The following is a 22,811-nucleotide window of genomic DNA, read 5'->3' on the forward strand; positions in this document are numbered from 1 at the left end:
TGGGGTGACTCGCGGGGCTCTGACCAGGTTCTGTTACCCAGAATCCTTTGCAAACCTCAAAAAGTGGCTAAAAAAACAAGTTTTCCTCACATTTCGGTGACAGAAAGTTCTGGAATCTGAGAGGAGCCTCACATTTCCTTCCACCCAGCGTCCCCCCAAGTCTCCCGATAAAAATGATACCTCACTTGTGTGGGTAGGCCTAGCGCCCGCGACAGGAAATGCCCCAAAACACAACGTGGACACATCACAGAAAACAGAGCTGTTTTTTGCAAAGTGCCTACCTGTAGATTTTGGCCTCTAGCTCAGCCGGCACCTAGGGAAACCTACCAAACCTGTACATTTTTGAAAACTAGAGACCTAGGGGAATCCAAGATGGGGTGACTCGCGGGGCTCGGACCAGGTTCTGTTACCCAGAATCCTTTGCAAACCTCAAAAAGTGGCTAAAAAAACAAGTTTTCCTCACATTTCGGTGACAGAAAGTTCTGGAATCTGAGAGGAGCCTCAAATTTCCTTCCACCCAGCGTCCCCCCAAGTCTCCCGATAAAAATGATACCTCACTTGTGTGGGTAGGCCTAGCGCCCGCGACAGGAAATGCCCCAAAACACAACGTGGACACATCACAGAAAACAGAGCTGTTTTTTGCAAAGTGCCTACCTGTAGATTTTGGCCTCTAGCTCAGCCGGCACCTAGGGAAACCTACCAAACCTGTACATTTTTGAAAACTAGAGACCTAGGGGAATCCAAGATGGGGTGACTTGCGGGGCTCTGACCAGGTTCTGTTACCCAGAATCCTTTGCAAACCTCAAAAAGTGGCTAAAAAAACAAGTTTTCCTCACATTTCGGTGACAGAAAGTTCTGGAATCGGAGAGGAGCCTCAAATTTCCTTCCACCCAGCGTCCCCCCAAGTCTCCCGATAAAAATGATACCTCACTTGTGTGGGTAGGCCTAGCGCCCGCGACAGGAAATGCCCCAAAACACAACGTGGACACATCACAGAAAACAGAGCTGTTTTTTGCAAAGTGCCTACCTGTAGATTTTGGCCTCTAGCTCAGCCGGCACCTAGGGAAACCTACCAAACCTGTACATTTTTGAAAACTAGAGACCTAGGGGAATCCAAGATGGGGTGACTCGCGGGGCTCTGACCAGGTTCTGTTACCCAGAATCCTTTGCAAACCTCAAAAAGTGGCTAAAAAAACAAGTTTTCCTCACATTTCGGTGACAGAAAGTTCTGGAATCGGAGAGGAGCCTCAAATTTCCTTCCACCCAGCGTCCCCCCAGGTCTCCCGATAAAAATGATACCTCACTTGTGTGGGTAGGCCTAGTGCCCGCGACAGGAAATGCCCCAAAACACAACGTGGACACATCACAGAAAACAGAGCTGTTTTTTGCAAAGTGCCTACCTGTAGATTTTGGCCTCTAGCTCAGCCGGCACCTAGGGAAACCTACCAAACCTGTACATTTTTGAAAACTAGAGACCTAGGGGAATCCAAGATGGGGTGACTTGCGGGGCTCGGACCAGGTTCTGTTACCCAGAATCCTTTGCAAACCTCAAAAAGTGGCTAAAAAAACAAGTTTTCCTCACATTTCGGTGACAGAAAGTTCTGGAATCTGAGAGGAGCCACAAATTTCCTTCCACCCAGCGTTCCCCCAAGCCTCCCGATAAAAATGATACCTCACTTGTGTGGTTAGGCCTGGTGCCTGCGACAGGAATAGATCACACAACGGTCAATGTTGGTCCTTACGTGAGGCAGCTGTTGACCCTGGGGTGATCCATTCCTGACACATACACTAGGTGTAGGCACTCAAGTGGGGTAGTGTTTTTATCAGGACAGGTGAGGTGTCACTGGGTGGTAGGAATATTGTGGATCCCAGCATATTCCTGTAGTTTGTGTGACAGAAATGCGAGAAAAATTGAGTTTTTTTTCAACATTTCAGCTTTGCAGGGTATTCTGGGTAAGAAAACTTTGGGGAAGCCACACAAGTCACACCTCTGTGGACTCCCCCGAATGTCTAGTTTCCAGAAATGTTTGGGTTTAGTGTGTTTCTCTATATGGCCGCCGAATCCAGGACCAAAAACACAGGTGCCTGCCTTACAAAACCAGTTTGTTTTGCCATGGATAATTTTGATGTCTCCACAATATGATTTGGGTGGTGGAATTTGGGGCTGAACTAAATTGGGGAGCTCCCAAGAGAGTACTCTCTCTCTGCTTGCCGCCGCATTCACCTGCTCTCTGGGTTGGCCTAACCCACTATTACCCAGTTGCACAAACAGCTTGCGAAGGGACAGCAGGACTGTCCTCATCACCTCCCTCATAATGTACTGGAAGAGGAGTTATCGAATGGGACTCCTCTGACTGACAAATCACTCCCAGAGTCTGCGCCATTGTCCTATCCCTCAGATGCTGTCTCAGTATCTGATGTCTCAGTCTCTGATCCTATGTCAGAGCGGTCCTCTATAACCCGAGTGTAGGCAGCAGTCATCCATCAAGATGCCATCTCTGCTATTGGCTAAACTGTTGCTCTAAAACACTAGCCTACGTAGACAGTCACAAAATCGATGGTGTGTGAGATACGTGCAACAGTAGAGGCCACCTTACCTGCGCTTCTTCCCTCAATCAGCACGTACTTTCAAGACACTCAAAAAACACCTTGTCACATACCATTCGTCACAGTCTTTAGCACCTCCTGCGCCCAGTCCAACAATCATTATTGGTGCTCCCACTCCCTCCTCCTCGGATTCCCTCATTACCACCCAGCAAAAGTGCCCTTCATCTCTCCATAGACTTTGCTAATGTACTCAGCTATTTACATAAAATACAGATTTGCTCTTTGCAGTAGGCATATAAACCTTCTGCGCTTCTTTATGGCACTAAAACTGCCACTAGACAAGTCGGACCCTTTTCCCCCCAGGGAAACCACACACATATTGACAAAAGTGATATATATATGACAGCCAATCACCTGAAACTCAACTCAAGCAAAACCGAAATAATCCTCTTTGGCCCACACAAAAACACCTGGGACCCCTCATGGTGGCCCACCACGCTAGGCCCTGCACCCACCCCTGCCAACCACGCACGCAACCTCAGCATCATCCTAGACTCCTCCCTCTCGATGACCCAACAAATCAACGCTCTCACCTCCTCATGCTTCAACACACTCCGTATACTGAAAAACATTCAAATGGATCCCCACAGAGACCAGAAAAACTGTCACTCACGCACACTTCAGCAGCAGGCTTGATTACGGAAACGCCCTCTACGCCGGCACCACTCTAAAACTCAAGCGCAAACTACACGCATCTAGAACTCAGCAGCACGACTCATCCTCGACCTCCGCCGACACGAACACATCTCTCCACACCTCAACTCCCTCCACTGGCTCCCCATTGACAAAAGGATCACCTTCAAGATCCTCATCCTCGCACACAAATCACTCCACAACACAGGCCCTGCCTACCTCAACGAGAGTCACCTTCCACACCCCCACACGAAACGTCCGCTCAGCTGACCTCTCTCTCGCCTCTGTCCCCCGCATCAAACACACCACCACCGGGGGCAGATCCTTCTCCTACCTTGCACCCAAAACCTGGAACGCCCTCACAACCCACCTTCGCAAGACCCAAAACCTACTTCTTTTCAGGAAGGGCCTCAAAACCTGGCTTTTCGAACAGTGAACCTCCCAGCCCCTTTCCCTCCCCCCGCCCCCCCCAAGCGCCTTGAGACCCTCACAGGTGAGTAGCACACTTTATAAATCTCTTTGGTATATATAGATCTACCTCTATATATATATCTATGTACATAGATATATCTATAGATATATCCATGTACATAGATATATCTATCTACATAGATATATAAATATAGATCTATTTTTTTTAGTTGTTGTATGGTTTCCTTGGGGGCCAAAATGGCCCCCAGGGAAACCCTACAACATCTAAAAAAAAATTGCCCCCACAGGGGGTCACCCTGCCCACGGGCGACCCCCTGTCATTTTTTTTTTTTTTTTTTTTTTAAACAATCCCCTGGGGGGGGGGGGGGGGCGCGATCGCACCCCCCCCCCCCCCCCCCCAGGGGGCACCTACCTTTTTTTTTTTTTATTAATTATGCCCCCGGGGGGGGGGGCCCGTTTTCCGAGGGCGCAGCCCCCCCAAAGTGAAATCCCTGGCGTCTAGTGGTGTTTCCTGGCCCCCGATCGCAGCTGTGCTGCGATCGGGGGCCAGGAAACACTTTGAGAAGGCCTCGTAAGAAAGGGGAGACTCTCCCCTTTCTTACGAGGCCTTCTCAAACTGTTTCTGGCCCCCGATCGTCGCACCCGAGGATTTATTGATACCCTTCCTGGTGTCGGCCACTGGTCGTGACCCGCACCAGGGAGGGTGTGTGGGCGTCGGCCAGTGGCCGACGCCCGCACCTAAGCGGTTAAAAGCCCAAAGAGAGATTACAGCATAGGATGGAGCGCTTTGCGCTCACCCATAAAAAGAAAGGTGCAGCCCTTGCAAAAGATTTACATTGCCATGTTAAAATGGCAGTGGTAAAACCGCACACCCAAGCTGCCAAGGCCGCCATGGAGATGTGTTTTACAATGCTAATTTTGTGGATGTTTGTATCCCACTAATAGCATTTAATTTACAAATCCTAGGTAGATGTGCTACCATATACTAGTGTCCTATAAGTAAGTTAAATGTGCAAATTAGGTCTATGCCAATTCAATTATGTTTAAAAGGAAGCACCCAAGCATGTTACCACTGGTTGGCAAGAGCAAAGTGTGCAGAGTCCTATGGCCAAGAAAAAAGGGTTCCACAAATGGGAGAATACCACACAAAAGATGTTCACTTCCAACAAGGAGCATACCAGGTCAAAGTACATACAAGGAAAAGTGCTCATATGCTGCAGTTATTGATATCTAAGTAATATTGAAAAGATAGTGATAGGACTTAGTGAGATACATAGAAATATACTGTAAACACCCTCAACGCTCTATGACCAACAAGGCACAAAGATAGCCTTTAACAATTACTAGCACCCTTCCACCTTGCTTGCCTTCTGGTTTATTCCGTTTAAAAATGTGGTACCTTATAAGCAGTGCTTCAGGAATCTCTAACAAGGCATTCTCAGCTAACCGCGTTATTATAATATTTAACCTTCTCAATTTCCTTCAGAAGTATATCATTAACTTGAACTGGTAGTACACTTTTCTAGATAGTGAATTTATGTAGCTTTCATTCATGTGCTTGGTAGAGCAATATGAAAGATTTCACTCATTGTCCCTCTTGCAGATCGATAACGTTCTTAACACCTTTCTTCACTAACAGTGTTTTTTATACCCACATCAAAGAACGATCTGTATGTAGTCCTTCAGCAAATCTCTAAAGATAAGAATGTACAATACATGTGACTGGAATCGCCATTCGCACCTTTTCTTATGTCCAGCACCAATGACAAAATTAATCCACAAGTATACTCTATATTATTCAATAGTTTTAATACTATCCAGGTGTTGAGAACATCTGTTGAGCAATATGTATTTAGTAAGTGCGGGTACACCTGCACGGTTTTTGACACTTACTGTACTCAGATCATAGTACAACTGACAACTGCTATATTAATTGAACTGGGAGAATGGCCACGTTTGAGGCTATTTTCTAAAAGAGAATATGTTCTCAAATGAAGCACATTTGTAGATTGAGATATATTCAATGTTTAAGACCAGGTCCTGGGAAGAAACAATCACCTTATTCGTTTCCCCTGTATAGGTGTGATGAGAATGCAGTGGTCTTGGGATTTTAGAATCATGACCCCATGCTACTCAACAAGGTTGTTTTTAATTAATGAAGAGAATGTCCCTAAAAGGGTATGAAGATGCTGTTCAGAGTTTTACATTGAATGCAAGAGAACGCATTCAACAAATTAAGTTTGGGCAGCTGAGAGAATGCTGAAACAAATTGTCATGCACAGGAAGACAGAGGTGCCTTTGTATTCTGCGCCACATGAATACAGCGTAACATATTGCAGACTCAACTAATGTCACTTTCTCTGGAACAATTGAACAGCAGCCTACAGTAATTACCAGCTCTGAGACCAATTCAAACATTCCACCCATTTCTTTTTTGTTTTTTCCATGACATCCTACAGGCACAGATGTGCTCAGACGTGTCCTGTTCTTGCTGTTCCTGACTCATTCTGCACCATCAAGGCCAACAATGGTCTAGGTTTACTTTTGTTACCTATGAGAAGGGATGTTGCCTGGCAATTAAAGCTGAATAGTTCCTAATGGGGCAGGATCATAGCTGATTTATGTAGGATTTTATCCGTTTTTAGGGGCATAGTGAACAAAAAATGATGGCCTGGAATGTGGTCTAGTGCATTTAGTAGTGAATACAATTAATTCAATTAATTCACTCATCACTTTTATGTTTTTTCCTCAATAATGCTCAATGTGTATAGTTTTCCCCAGACATATGTGTCGTACTCTTGGTGTCATTGACTTTGCACTGTACCTATCTGATGAGTCCCAACAAGAACAAAAATAACCTGGGGTTGCTGTTGTTGCCGCTGAGTGGGGCCCTGGTCTGGAGTACACACTGCAATGTTCCTATTGAAGCAGTAACAAGGATGATTTTCATAAAGTTATCAGTGTCTGTGGTTGCACAGTGAGGAGAAATGGGTGGGCTTGAATACAACGCCGAGTAATTACCAGTGGCTGAGATCATTTCAAATGTTCCACCATCACTTCTTTGTTTAGTTTTTCTCCATGTGAGCATGTTCTACCAGGAGGTGAGTGGTGCTTCTTCGGTGATCATACATGTCATAATTTGAGTCATTTCATAAGTAGCTCCTTTACTTTACTTACTAAAAATCTTTACTGTTTAGACTGATGTGGGAGGGAGGAGACATTTTCAATGGACATACTTAAGACTGTGTTTCCTTCTTGATCATCTTTACCCCTTTTAATCTGTCTATCGGAGTCTTTCAAAATTGTGGGAATTTTCATATGAAATCATCAGTTGGAAGAAAAAGTTGCAAACCTCTCGAAATATTATCTTCTGTTGGAGACCAACGGCCTGATTTAGAGTTTGGCAGAGGAGTTACTCCGTCACAATGGTAACGAATATTTCGCCCGCTGAAAGGGATGGATAGCCATTACCATTGTGACAAAGTGACCACTCCACCAAACTCTTAATCACTCCCTACATTTTCAATGTACGAATCACATAAACAATATGTAACAATATGTAATTTGTGTATCAGTGATCTATTCAGAAATAAAAGTGGTTATCTTCCTGTAGAATCCTCATCCTTCTATACACTGTACCTCTTCATTTATGTGTGGAGATCCTTTTCTGTTGTTTTTTAACACCTCTCCACTGGATCACCATTGGGAGTTTAGAGCCGTATTCCACTCTTGTAGACCTCAAAGTGCCCCTAAAAAACACTTCTTACTAGAACTCTATTTTTTACTCTGCCCATTCTAAGAGCCGCACACAATTGACTTCACAAATACAAAGTAAACCACAAGAATTTATGAAGCAAAGGGTGCTCCAGAAGAACTCTTTAAATAAACAATTACATTTGTACCCTGATCAACTTCCACCACTGTTTTATAACTTCTTACCCTGACATGGGTTATATACAAGTAATATGTGAATCCAATGGTGAAAAACTACATTTAACAGTAAATATCTTAATCATCACCAGAAGCAATGAGTCAAAATATAGTAATATGCTTTTAAGTATTTTGTTTTCCATTTAACTTATTCGATTTTTGTTGTATCAAATGATAAGGATTAAATTTAAGGGTAGGATTACGGTCAGCAATATAAAAAAAGGTTAGTTATTTTAACCGAAGCACTGGAGGGGTGATTCAGGTCTGTAGGCCACACACCTAAAAGGAATTAAAAATCAATATAAAGTAAAAGCAACGTGCTTAGGCCAATACAGATCGATGTTTAGTAAAGAAATGATCGAGTGAGCAGGACGAAGTTGCCTTGTTCTTCTGATTTGAAGTCATTCAAGAAGCCTTCTTGAATGATACAAAGTGGAAAATCGAGAGTCACTTTCTTTGTTGACACACGTTGCTATATACAAAATATACACAGCACACTGCTACGACCCTCCTGTTTAGAACAAAACAAGACTTCCTGTCCTGCAGATGCTTGCCTCGGTGCTCCCCCTTCTCTTAACATACGTCCAAACTCCCGAAGTGTTCAGCAGTTTTAGAAAACTCTTAAAACGTTAAAATGATGTTTGAATCATGGTCAACTAAAATGGATGATCGATGCCTAGTGGACATCCCATAAATATATGCATAAACAATGACATTTTGTACTGAACCGTTATTAACTCTGGTTGATTATTCCTCACATTATTTTGGTTGATATTTTCACTGTCTATTTAAGTGTTGTACATGACTTCCGTAAGAAGCCTTCAGTGTGGGCAATGGGTCTGGAATTTGGTTATTCACTGCAGTGGTGTTACAACAGTCGTTACATTAAGTGGTTAAACACTGTTGTTAAATCGCTAGGTGCCTCACATACCCGAGCAGGGTGGTGGAATGGCATTAGACTGACCCACCTGCCTTCTCCCACTGCTACCAGGTCTTCCCAGACCCGAAGATGTGAATATCCTGGCGATTCTGTTCCTGCACTGACTTCCTTCTGTTCTGTTAACCCAAGTCTCAAAAGACCGCCCTGTGATGAAAAATCAACCCACGGTGACAAGCGGCTCTCACAGAGCCATTGTCAGCGCACTGCTGGCTTTCCACTTTCAGTGTGAGATAGGAGAGCGATGCTTTGGGCTGAGAAGGCATATGGTGGTGCAGAGGGTGGTGTGGGTGAGTGGCAAGAGGCCAGGTATCTTTTTTCAGTTTGGCAGTAGGAAAAGAGGGTGTAGATGGTCGTGAGGTGAGTGACAGGAGACCAGGAATATTTTTCCAGTTTGCATGGAGAGAAGTGAGATATATGCAGAGGTTGGTGTTGTGATTGCATGAGGCCAGGTATTACTGGGAGGTAGATATACAGAGTCGTTTTTTTTCAGATGATGGTGTTGGTGGGTGATAGGAGGCTAGTATTTTTATTTTTATTTGGGGAAGGTGAATGTACATGCCGAGGGTGGCAGGAGGCCAGGTTCGTTTTTTTAACATTTATTATTATATAGGGTGATAGCGCATCAGAACTTTGATAAGTAAACTTACAAGGAGACACGCCTAGGTCGATGAATCTTTGGACCACGTTCGGAGACTTCCCAGTATGAGGTGTCTCTTTGACATCACAAATAAATAGATCAACGACTCAATCAATAATCACAATAACTCATCATTATGCTAATCAATAACATTCAATAAGAATCAATAAGTCGAACACACCATGACCTTTCAGTCATGAATAACCACACCAATGTGTGTTAAGATATTTATTTCCATATTAATTACAATCTAATGTCATTCCTGTTAGCCTCATTAGCAATTCACCTCATTAGTAACTCTTCAGATTTTGCAATTAGAACACAATTAATCAATGCATAGAGAATATTCATTCAGTATTAATACGTCATTAATAAGAAGCAGCTTAGCAAAGCCTCAGTAGTACATAATTCAACAAAGCAAGAACTCATTAATTTTTCTATTTGTGTAGGACATTTATGAACACTTTAACTAACCTCCGATTAGCATTAGCATGTTGGGCTTCATGCAAAACAATTTAGCAAACACAAATTTTGAAAACATCTAACTAGGGCCTCTATCAAAAGAGCAGTTGGTACCTAGAGAGAAAGGAAAGCAGACAATTACAATTTTGCATCTGATAGTTACCCATCCAACGGATCAGAAAACAGCGTCAGTCTTCATCCTCAGGACATCAGTCGTTTTCTTAATCAGTAAAGATAGGACAGGGCAAAGTCTCAGTATGGCATAGCTAAGGAATAAGATCTTCCCTCATATGGAGGAGAAGTAAATATCAGGTAAGGAATAAGTAAAGGATGGTTTCGAAAATCAGGACGAACAAACAGCAAAGTCTCAAAGGAAATGGCCTAAATGGCTCAGTAGCATGGCAAAGAATGGCTTGGAGTGAAATGTCCGATTCCTCCTCAGATCATGCGATTAAATCAATACTGCCTAATTTGCTCCTAATTCCTTATTAGATAATAATTGGTGCATTGTTATCTCTGTCCAATAATTCTCCACGCACTTCACTAGAATTTTCCACAAACCATAGTTCTCATGGCGTTGATTGGCCCATGTTATTGACGTCTTCATTGGATGGAATGTCAGGTAAGAAAAGTTACACTTTACGCTCCAGTCAGTAGCTCTATTGCTTTCCCCTACTCCAGGCAGCCTTGCACCTGTTACGAATTACACTGTTGCATTCAGCAAGAATGCCTCCTTGAGCAAGTCAGGTCCCATGAGAAAGAATTTACTACGGCTACACACACGTCTAGCTTCTGGGAAAGTACGGTTTTGTGTCCTTCAGGAAAGCAGCACATTGCACGCTAGAAAACACAGTTTAATATGAGACCAGGAAACTATAAAAATACTGTACACTTCGTACTTGTATAGTGCTCTTTTACCATGAGGGCATCTTGGTGCTTTTACACATACCCCTGTGGAACCCTTCCTGGCTTTCCCTGTGAAGTACCCACTTCTGGGAACCCCCAAGGTGAAGCCAGGCATCCCTATCGCTGTTGGGGCCGTTGTGGAGATTAAGCAAGCTATTTCCCAGAGTTACAGAGTGGGCCCCAATGATTAGATTGGCACTGACGCGAGAGTTATCAGGTCTGAGGAAATTGAGCCCAAGACCCGCCGAGGCGGGAATTGAACTCTGGTCCTAGGCCACATCTCTGCATCAGGGTCAGCTGCTCTAACCATTGAGCCACACTTCTCTACTAGGCCCAGACCCTCGCTAAACTAAGGCCTAATGATTAATTCAGCAATTCCTAATACATGACTCTAATTATGACATGCTAATACAAATTCAAAACATTAGTACATAATTAGTTCATCATGAATAAGTTTCATTAGTCTTTGTATACATTAGTAGCCACTCCCCGTTGGCACATTTCAAACGTATGCATTATTTTCTACGTTAACACATCTTCTATGCAGCTTCATTACACAATATATTGCAAGCTTTTCATGTTAATATTGCTTTTAAAAGGCACACTCCAGCAAGGGCTCCCCTGTTAATTCCCTGCCTGCATACTTGTTGTGAGCAGGGCCTGATGATTTGAGCTTTTTTTTCAATAACCACATTTTATTGAGTTTAATTTCACAAGGCATTTTCCATCAATAAAGAGATCGCATCATCATACTTCTCTTAGAACAAACTATTAAACAGTCACAGTCTTGAATATCAATATCTTCATTCCAGCGGTCATCCATGATATGTCCACCATCAACCCTATAACTTATCATGATTTTGGGGACAGCCTCTTGCCTCATAAATTGTTTTTTTCTTGGTTTGCACACCAGTCAACTCCATTCCTCCAATCTGCCAGAGAAGAGGGCTCTGATCACTTCCCAGTGTGTGCGATGTCCCTCTTGGTCACTAAGGAGGTAAGTCTATGAAAGTCCTTTCGACTCTTGGCCCCTCAACGACCTGAAGGAGACCCAGTAGGGCCACCCAAGGACTCAGGTCTATGCGGCATCCCAGCACCCCAGCGATCTTGTGTCCCTCCAAGTTACAGAAAGCTGTCAAGGCTGGGGAGGACCAGACCACCTAAAAGAACTTTGTAGCAGGGAAAGAAGACCTCGCACATGTGGCCATCCACAGCAGCCTCTGTGGGAAGGGGTCCGATATGTCATGTGGAGATAGTTAATTTGGATAATCCGAAGTTTTGAGGAAATCGCCAGTTCTCTTGGGGCCAGGCACGGCTCCCTCCAGTCATCATCATCCAGCTCGCCCTCCCACCTATGCTGGAGAATTTTGAAGTGATCAGGTGCATTGATCTAGAACAATAGATCATCAATATGGCTTCTTTACTCAGCCTTCCCAATAGTAGCATCGCCTCAAGGGTGACTGTATTCAGGGATCAGGGCATCTACTGGGAAGTGGACCAGCAAAGCGTAGTGCAGTTGCAGATACTGAAATAACTGTGTGGGGGAGAGACTGTATTGATCTCACATTTCCTGAAAAGACATCAGTGTCCCCACTCTGCTAATGTCACCCAAGTACATGTTTCATATTCTGTTTCATTGGACCAACACCAAAAGCTCCAACATTTGTCTCAGCCAGATACTCTGCCACAGCAGCGTCATGTCTGTAAGGTGGCAGCTCCAGCAGATAAAGCCCAATTCCCCTCTCCAGCACAGCAGAGTCACCTGGGTGCAGGAGGGAGTCAACAGAGGTATTGGGCTGACACATAGCAGGCCAAGAAGACCATTGAGACCCATGACCGAGCCAGTATGTTGGATCGTCCCATCCCCCTGTAAGCCACACATTGCACAGATATGCAGCAAGGTAATAGCCGTAAACCTCAGCCCTGCCTTGGCCACCATTGAAAGTGAATTTTCGCACTGAGATGATTGCCACACGGTGTTGCCCCACCCCTGCCCAAAAGAATGCAGTCATCTTTGAAGTCAGGGGTCGAAACCACGTCCGAGGGATCTGATGGGCAAAATGTGTCAATATATAGAGGTATGGGGGGAGACAAATCAGATTTATTGGCTGATGGCCCCCTTTACTGAAGTCTCTATCTAGGGCCGATGCATGGGGTCGCAAATTTAGGGACCAGGCCGAAACCTGCGTGGGAGGCAGGGGATAGGAAACCCAAGATATTTAGGCCCATATTTATACTTTTTTTTGCGCCGCATTTTCGTCATTTTCTGACGCAAAAACGGTGCAAACTTCCAAAATATAATTGTATTTTGTTAGTTTGCGCTGCTTCTGCGTCAAAAAATGACGCAAATGCGGCGCTAAAACAGTATAAATATGGGCCTTAGAGTTTTGCTGAACCAGTATCTTGGGCACCAGTGCTGCCCAGCAGCACCTTCAGCTAGCCCTACAAAGAGTGATTTGCGTGTGTTTATTTGTAAGCCGGATGACTCTCGGTAAAGACGAAGAATTGCAGAGGGAGAACGGTCTGCATAAAGAGCAATGTGATCCTCAATGGCCCTATCCCACTGCCATCCTCAAACCCGAGCCTCACACAGTATCAGGCATGCCAGAGGCTCAATTATGAAAGCAAACAAAAAAGGGATAGAGGACAACCCTGACGAGTGCCTCTACAGATCAGGAAGGGTTGGGAAAGGACACCATTGACTGAGACTTTGGCTTGAGGGTTTTGTAGAGGAGACCCACAAGTCTACAGTCTAAAGCCCGCATGCTGGAGTACGATTATCAAGAAAAGCCATGAGACCATTTTGAGTGCCTTTTGGAAACTGACAAGAAGGAGGGCCAGAGGGTGACTCAGATAGTCAGATTGTAAGAGGGTCAGTTGCACCCTCCAGATGCAGTACCAGGTGTTTCTGTCCAGCATTAAGTCGCACTAGTAAGAATGTTTCAAAAAGCCAATGCCCGGCTCAACGTGGTCACTAAGACTTTTACAAAGATCTTGATATCCACATTAATAAGAGAGATCAGCCAGTAGGAGGGACAATGGTCCACATACTGGTCTGCTTTGGGTATGACCATAATGGCCACATTGTCAAGATCTGGAGAAAAGGAGATGCTTTTTGACACTTCGTTGTAGTGGGTCAACAAGTGTGGTATCAAGTATGTGCAATATCTTTTAAAGAATTAATTGGCCCACCTGTCAGGGCTGGGGATCCTCCCGAACCGAGGGTCAGATACAGCCAGCCCCACTTCCTCTACCATCAGATGATGGTCCTGTCCTTGTGCTAAGGAGTCAGGAAGAGAGGGCAGAGGGATATACCAAAGGAGGGGTGCTTCCACCTCATGCATAGGGACCGGATGTACTGCATAGAGGTCTTGGTAGAATGTGGCAAAGGACTGTGCAATCGCAGGCAAGTCCTCGCAGAAAACCCCAGAGGAGTCTCTAATGGCAGGAAGTATCCTGCTGGAAACATCTCATGCCACCGGCCAGTACAGCAATTTACCGGACCTACCCCCAGACTCGTACACCCACTAGGTGAATGCTCTCCAACACTGCTTTGCCTTGTCCACATAAATCTGACTCAGTCTAGATATTGTCTGTGCCATTTGGCGATCAACTTCCCCCGGGTCCAGACTGCCAGCACTTGCTCAAAGGTAAGGATCCAGGCTTCTAGATCCACCACTTGTGCCAGCTGGTGCTGCTCCTGTCTCCTGACATCCCCCTTGAGCATGCCCCACAAGGCAGGCTTTCCTCACTGCCCATCAAGTCCCAGTGGAGGACACTGAGCCAAGGTTAATCTGGAAGAGGGCCTGTAGTTCCTCATCCACTAGTTCCTCACACTCCTGGTCCGTCAGGTGCAATGTATTAAAACTCCACATCGGACGAAGGTAGGACAGTTGAGAACCCCAATCTAGGAGGAGGGGTGCATGATCGGATGTGCCTTGTAGTAGGATATGAGAGGTAGTAAATCGCAGGCTGGAAGCCAAAGGAGATTAATTCTGGACTATTTTGTAGGCTGCAGGCATGTGCGTGTACGGACGCTATGTGGTATTCCATAAATGCCATGCATCGCAGAGGCCAATGGAGTTTCCCTACAAGTTCAGTTATGAGGAGCATACCGTCCTACAAGGGCCCGGAGTGACTGATGTTTCTCATGCTGGGCCTGGGACCACATTAATGTTCCCACCAATCAGGGTCATCCCAAGGTAAAGGCGAATAAGAGGGTCTGGAGCACCCATAGGTCTGGGCGTAGGAGTTGCTGAGGGACATAGCACCACAAGACAGAGTTGTATTGTTGGGCTTCCAGGCGCCCTTCAATTCCCACATATCTCCCCTGGGGGGGGGGGGCTTCCTTTGAGGCAGTTAGCACCACTGGAAGGGACCTATGTAGTGATTAGAGTTTTTTTAACCTTGACATTTTAAGTGACATCATAGACAACTCAAGCTTTGCTCTTGCATTTGATGGCACTCAAAGATATCCATTGATAATGCTGTAAGTCATCTATGGCTCTTACTAAGCGCCAATAGAGTGAATACCAGGTTCAAAATCTTGGTATCACTGTTATGATTCAGTACCAGTTGAAACTAAAGTTGTTGTAAAGGAATTCCAAGCTCACCTTAGAGGATTCAGAAAGAGACTGTCAGTTTACCCCTGTCTATGACTCCGATAGAGAGCAGAGTTATTGCTTCGGTGGGGGAAGAGCGGGGTGGGGAGGTATGAAGGCAGTTAGGATGGTGAGGTGGGTGTCAGGAGCCCAACAATTATTTTTTTCACTTTTGGAACAGGGAGGAGAGGCTATGTTATGTATACCCTGCCTCCATTATTCCTTTGTCCCTGGGTAGTAGTTGAAAGCAGGGGTAGATGGTTTGACTGGCCATATATAGCATAAAGTTGTAGGGAGATCAAAGTGAATAATGGTGATGTTTTCCTCCTCATGGTTCTTTGTGGCTTTATAGACAACCCATGCTTTGCTCTCTGTGAGACAGGGGATTATTAGTTGGAGTGGTTGTTAGATTTTACCAAATAATGTTGTCACTATTCTGTACCTGTTAAGCTTTCTTTAAATCAAACCTTAGCTTGGTACTGAGTAGCTGTGGCGCAAAGCAGTCAGGCCTATCAAAGGAAAACAAGTCTAAAGCATTTATCATTATTAAAGCAAACATGACACAATAAAAATCCCACTCCAATATATACAAATAACATATACTTTAATCTTTAATTAGACGCCAAAGTCTGATCAAGGGAACCATAGTTATGATTTTTGCATGGTTTTCAAAACCCATTGCAATTCATTCTAAAAAGATATGTAAATATCAGCTTTTTCACTCCTAGCTCAATCTGTGATACTCGCACACGGGTCCAGGGCAAAGTCAAAAGTTTCAGGCTGACTGCAGTGGAGCAAAGGTCAGAAGCTGGGCCGGGCTGGCCCCGGCTGGCCCTGATCACGATTGTACCTTCGCACCTAGAAACGGTTCTGGTTCTTTTTGACAGGCTTGTCCGCAGGGTCCTCTACAGCTTGAATCTGATGCAGGGTTCGATGTCCGCGAAAGGAGACATGTTCTTTCTTCTTTGTGAAAATAAATCTAACAACACCTTTTTTGTTGCAGGCAAGGGGCTTAATAGTTTATATGAAACTTGCATTTATACGTTTTCGTATGACATATTACCAGAATATAATGAAAGTACATTTGTGCTGGTGCATTTCTATACAAATATAGCAGCGTGATAGATCAACGAGGGTTATTACAATTTCCCCAGCCAAACAAAATATTCCTTCACGCCTCCCCCATTGTCTTGTTAAAATGTTATGTAAATGAAATGACTGCTTTCCAATAAAATGACACATTTTTCACAACCTTTCCTTCTTTGTATTAAGAAAAAACAGAAAATGAAATGATTAGAGCGTCTCTCAGGAAATGAAGCAGACCAAAGACCACAGAAGGCCCGGCGGCTTTCCATGATCGAAGCTGGAGCAACAAACAACTAGTGCAATCAATTGTTCGGAATCCAGGGAATGGATACATTTCATGTTAACCATCCACCACGTACCCACTTCATTTGTTCCCAGTCAGTACCTGCGCAGAAACAGGCCACTGTTAGCCGGATGGCGATGCCACTGCCCTCAGTGAGGCACGTTTGAGACAAAAGTTGCTGTTGGATTACACGTTTATTGTATATGTATTGTAGAGTGCTGCAGCTAATACTCTAGTGTACCCTATATAGACCTTAGCATTTTTCTTCGGGACAGTAATGCAATATGTACTAAGGGACTCACCCACAATTTAACGCTGTAACAATCTCTCATGACGGTTGCCTTTTTTTGCCCCCAGTCTATTGTCACCAGCAAGGATGGCACATTTAAAAAAAAAAATTGTGATCACGCGAAGCGTATCATTTAATAAGCACAAAATTTTAACATACAAGAACATTTTTTCGAAGAATCACCATTAAAGCCAATACATGTCCGATGCCAGAACAAGAACCTGGTCTTTGGCACGTTTTATGTAAATAATTGTTTTATTTTATGTTTTACAATTAGAAAATGTGCGCTTCCGCATTTAGTCATCGAGCGATGTGACGAATTTCTAATGAGCTATTATTTAAAGGCACTGTATCATGGTACTGCTCTTATCACCTATATATACTTTTACTATTGCTGATATGTCGAATAACATTTTATTGGTAAGAATGTATATTTATGTTTGAAAATAATGAAACATAATATATATGAAAATACAAACGGCCTAACTTTATTGATATTAAGCCCTACTTTCTATTTTGTTGATACGATGTATGACAAAGATGATCAAAATGGTTAATGTACATACAGTATGTGTGTGATTGCTTTATATACTGTTAAATAAGGAAATGTTTTATGCAACAAAACCTTAAGACAAAGCATTTCGTGCATGCTTACAAAATCAAACGGCGTCTTAACAATGTTTATTTTTATTTAAAAAAAAAAGAAATTTGTTGTACCTAATAAAACAAACATGGTTATTAAATTGTCAACGACCTTGTTGCTTTTCTGTGTCGCATGTTCATGGGTACAGTTTGTAGTTGTGTGTCACCGCTCCATAGTGTTCATGTGTGGGTCAGTTGGTATGTTGATTGGTTAATGCACATGTGGCAGCGGCGTGCCATCTGGATGTCAGAGGTTTACTCTTAAGCCATTTTTATGAGTGGCCCGGTATTGGTGTGACATTTATCGTAACTGCTAAAATCCGACTCCGTCGAGTCAGAATTTTTCTGGTTCAGTCAGTACCACCCCATTACAAGTTTTTGGGAAACAACATGCAGATTTTAGGGCTTATTGCACCAAAATGTCCATGTTCCAGATAAATATCGGCAGGATTCAATTGCAAATATTGATCCAAAACCTTAATTGCAATTTGCTCGCACAAGTTGCCTCACATATTGCAATTAACTGGGCTGCTCGTAATGAGGTCCTTAATAGGTTGATTCGACTTTCATCCGGTGAGTTTAACCCCACTGAGAAATATTGTACGATAATATATTACGTTTGGTGATACTAAACTTCAAAACAGATATTTCAACTGCATAATAGAATTAGTTTAAAATATCGACTTGATGAAAATCCAAAAAAGCATTTATAACACTAGCCTTCCCCGACAGGTATTTCATTTAATCAAACAACTTGAGACTTCAGGAGCACCTGCAGCATTAGATTTACTCTTGGGACGGGGGGCATGACTAGCGCCCAAACAAGATGGCAGCCGGAGTTTGCCCCTTTGCACCTGTACTGCTTTAAAGGGGCGATAACCAGTATTTACAGCCCAGAAAATCGAAAGAACTGACTGCAATCATAGTAGTGCATCCTGAATAGTTTGTGGTTCCCCTCAGGCGCTAAAAAATAAGTGCAACACATCATGGCAATGATTTAGTGTCTAGTGGTCTACAAGGTCTCACTAAATTAAGCTCTCTCATCTCTGACATCCTCGTTTGCTGGGTGAACTAAAACCAGCCTAACATCAGGTCGGAGAACCTCACCACAGACAATCCCCAGATAACCTGGTTTATTTGAGCCCCGAAAACAGATATATTTGCTGCACCACTGCTCAGCGACTATACACCAAGCCCACCCTAATTGTGCTAGTCTAGCACAGAGCTCTGTGTCAACTGCCTACATGTACATTACCTCCAAGAAGGAAATCTGCCTTCTCAGGTACAAAGCACAGCCAAACTGTCACACAGTGGCACTTTGCGCACCAATGGCATTATCACCTGTGGAATTTACTATTAAAGCGTTCCCTCACAAGATGAATCCTGAAATGAGCGCACATAATGCATGTTACTGCTGTCGGAAATCTGCTGTCTATCACTCTAAATAATGTGGCATGCTCCCACAACAACACTACTGAAGTTGAAGTGAAGGAACACAATCCATTTTTAAAGTACTGTAAAATCTATTGTTTGCTCTATATTTGTTAAGGAATACAGGACACGATCAGGCCTGCTGTCTCAATCACTCATATAGAGCTCTGACCGCTATCCTAGTCCAGGTAAAAAAAAAAAAAAAAAAAAAAACTGTTTTCCATTCTATTGAAACAGGCTGAGCCAGATGATCTTCGTGCCTGTACTCAAACTCGGAAAATCAACTCAATACAAGGCAAGGTCTCAATGTGAGGGGCTGACAATAACCCCTTCGGGCTGCAGACGATATCACAGAAACTGGAATCACAATTAACAGCCCCCCTCATAACTGCACGTTCATTCCTTCCAAGATGACACAGAAATAAACAAGCATTTGCAATGTAATGGGTCTCGCGTTTGTTGTATTTTATGGGATTAGAATGTGGGAGTTGTTTGTACGTCACTTAGAATGGTGGGGGGAAATGGAATGGAGAATGTTGGGGCAGTTCAGTTGCGTCTGAACCTGCCAGGGTTGGATGTATTTGACTAGCTGTCTAAAGACCATTTCAATAAAAGAAAGGAAAAGTAGGCGGTGCATCTTTTCAATGGCGACGAGGAAGGGATGCCTATGAAGCGAGATGCAGGGAGAGATCAACCCTACCATTGCTAAGATACGCCTCGGGCTCTGGAGGTGAAGCTGTTCAGAGCCCGGCATGGAGAAATAGTGTAATTTAAGGGACGCAGAGGGTGACTTGTGCGGCACGAAAGCTAAGAGACAGACGGCGGGTATTGCAACCCCTCAGCGGCATGACATTTTCATCCAGTCGCTGCGACTGCTGTTTGTACGCGCCGGGTTGGCTGCGCTTGAACAGTTGGGAAGCATTGAGCCTGGGTTAAAGGTGAATTGTGGTGCTTTGAAAGGATTGGCCCGACAGAGACGCGAGACAGAGACGCGCAACGGAGTGTACATTTGGATGTATTGTGGCACACAATTTTGTGAACAGCACTTACCTCATGCTGAGCTAGTAGTGCCGTTAATCCTTGTTCTGATTCAAACAGGTGCACGGTCTCAGGCGCGCACCAGTGTTGTTTGTTTTTGTTACTGTTTGATGACGTCGGCTGTCAAGGATCACGGATCGCCTATAGAAACAAGGTGAAATGCGTGTATTAACATGAAGTACGTCAATAGTTTCTTCCAATTTCCAAGTTTAATGTGTGAACGTCGGGATGGTCACGGAGAGTGAGGATTCAACCAAATGTTTTCATCGGATGGTCTAGACGACAGTGACTACTTTATTTATATTAGTTTTTTTTTTTGGGGGGGTCTTTGTTGTACGATTTTTGTGTGTTTTTTATGTGTTCAGGACAAAAATTGAATCTGTATTGACTATCAATTTACTCTATTTATGCATTTTGTTCTGCGTTTTATGACTGTTAAGCATCATGCGATCGATAACACCTCCGCCTACATTTTTGGCAATGCCTGGGGAACCAAGCATGACGTGCGAGGATTGGCATGATGCATTTGAAACATATTTCAATTTTTTCGGCTAAAATAAAACATGGCCTTATTGAAGCATATTTTAGGTGTTGAGGGCAGGAAAGTGTTGAAAACTTTACCACATGTAAGTGTCGTAGGAAATGGGGCAGGTGGTTCAGACAAAAAAAGTGAAGATGATGATGTGTTTTCTAGAGCAATGGGGGTGATGGAATCTCATTATAGCAGGAAAACTAGCATTGTGGTAGAACGCCATAGGTTTTTTTCAAGAACACAAGCGCCAGATGAGTCAATAGTTTGTGTGTGATTTGCAAACTTTAGCGAATACATGCAGATTTAGGGATTTACATGAAGAGATTATTAAGGATCAGTTGATAAATCAAACCAGAAATTTGAAAATTCATGAGAAGTTATTGGGTCTAAAAGATCCATTGTTAGATGAAACTGTTAAGGTTGCGAAACGTATTGAAGACACTTCACGATATGTTAAAGAATTAGCTAAAAAAGATGTGGAGGACATGTCAATACACGTTGTTGACAAGGCCAAATGTAGCAAGGAAGATGTTAAAGGGGAAATGCCTAAAAAATGTTACAGATGTGGGAGTGTAAAGCATTTAACATCCTCAGTGAATTGCCCCGCTGTGGAGGCCAAATGTTTCAAATGCAACAAGAAGGGACATTTTTCTAAAGTACGTAACCAGAGAGGAACATTCACGAAAAAAAAAAGTGTAAATCTTGTCTGAAGTGATTAAGAAAGAAGAACAAACTCAATCTAGTGATGATGATGATGCTAGCCAGATAGAAGTGTTTGTGCAGAATAATGTTACTACAGAGTTTTGTGAAGAGAACTTTTTTATGTTGGATGATGACCAATATAGGCCACTGAAATGCATAGTGCAAATTAATGGTGTACTAGTCAACATGTGTGCTGATTCATGTTCCCTTATACGCTGATTGACAAGGAAACGTGGCGTAATTTAGGCCAGAATGATTTGTCAAAATCTAAAATCGAATTGGTTGGTTATGGTGGGAACAGAATACCTATTTTGGGTTGTTTTCAAGGTGTGATAAAGTTTAAAAAAAGGGAGACCACATGTTGGGTGTATGTTGTGGAAAACGGCCGGTGTTTGTTGGGGTGGAATGAGCAGAGGGAACTGAAGGTTTTGTTGGATCCTAACACAAAGGAACAAGTCTTGGCAGTGTCGCATAATGATTATGCTGTGAAATAGAAGTTGGAATTTCCTAATTTGTTTGGAGAGAGGCTTGGTTGTTTGAAGAAATTCCAACACAGAACTATTTTGAAAGAGGATGCAGTACTGTTGGACTTTTGCTTATGCAGGGTCATCCTGAATCTTTTTGCCTCCTGCCTCCTATTTTTTTCTGACCTGTCACTGTTGGCTTTTGAACTCTGAGCACTTTCCCACTGCTAACCAGTGCTAAAGTGCATATGCTCTCCATGTAAATTGTATGTAATTGGTTTATCCATGATTGGCCTATTTGATTTACTAGTAAGTCGCTAGTAAGGTGCACTAGAGGTGCCAGGGCCAGTAAATCAAATGTTACTAGTGGGCCTGCAGCACTGGTTGTGCCACCCACACAAGTAACCCTGTAATCATGTCTCAGACCTGCCACTGCAGTGTCTGTGTGTGTATTTTTACACTGTAAATTCGACTTGGCAAGTGTACCCACTTCCCAGGCCTAAAGCATCCCTTTTCTTACATGTAAGGCACCCCTAAGGTAGGCCCTAGGTAGCCCCAAGGGCAGGGTGCAGTGTATGGATAAGGTAGGACATATAGTAATGTGGTTTATATGTCCTGACAGTGAAATACTGCCAATTTCGGTTTTCACTGTTGCAAGGCCTGTCTCTCTCATAGGATAATATGGGGGCTACCTTTAAATATGATTAAAGTGTAGATTCCCCTAGAGAGTAGATGGACATGTGGAGTTTGGGGTCCCTGAACTCACAATTTAAAAATACATCTTTTAGTAAAGTTGATTTTGAGATTGTGCGTTTGAAAATGCCACTTTTAGAGAGTGGGCATTTTCTTGCTTAAACCATTCTGTGACTCTACCGTGTTTGTGGATTCCCTGTCTGGGTCAGTTTGACAGTTGGGTTGTTTTTCACCTCACACCAGACAGTGACACAAAGGGAGCTGGGGTGTAACCTGCATTTCCTGATTAACCATCTCTGCTAGGAGGGAGGGGTGGAGTGGTCACTCTCATCTGAAAGGACTGTGCCTGCCTCTGACAATGCCGGCTCCAACCCCCTGCTGTGTGTCTGATGCCTTGCCTGGGCAAGGCAGGATTTCACAAGTAGGTGTGAGTCCCCTTTGAAGAAAGGTGACTTCAAAGACTAAAATGGGTATAAGAAGGGCACCCAAATCTACAGACTTGA

The 22,811-nt window shown here is 43.6% G+C and overlaps 1 protein-coding gene across 2 annotated transcripts in view; it reads left to right on the forward strand.

Moving 5' to 3' along the window:
* PPP4R4 (protein phosphatase 4 regulatory subunit 4) overlaps positions 1–17,555 on the forward strand; it is a 1,510,494-nt gene extending 1,492,939 nt beyond the window's left edge. Inside the window, exon 24 of one of the 2 annotated variants that reach the window (XM_069208239.1) lies at positions 16,421–17,555. In XM_069208239.1, coding sequence (XP_069064340.1) covers positions 16,421–16,436 — 16 coding nt within the window. In that variant the 3' untranslated portion in view covers positions 16,437–17,555. The remainder of the gene's footprint in view (positions 1–16,420) is intronic. The other variant, XM_069208238.1, reaches the window with a different exon arrangement.
* Positions 17,556–22,811: the final 5,256 nt, after the last annotated feature.

This window comes from Pleurodeles waltl, chromosome 9 (assembly GCF_031143425.1).
Source record: "Pleurodeles waltl isolate 20211129_DDA chromosome 9, aPleWal1.hap1.20221129, whole genome shotgun sequence".
NCBI lineage: Eukaryota > Metazoa > Chordata > Amphibia > Caudata > Salamandridae > Pleurodeles > Pleurodeles waltl.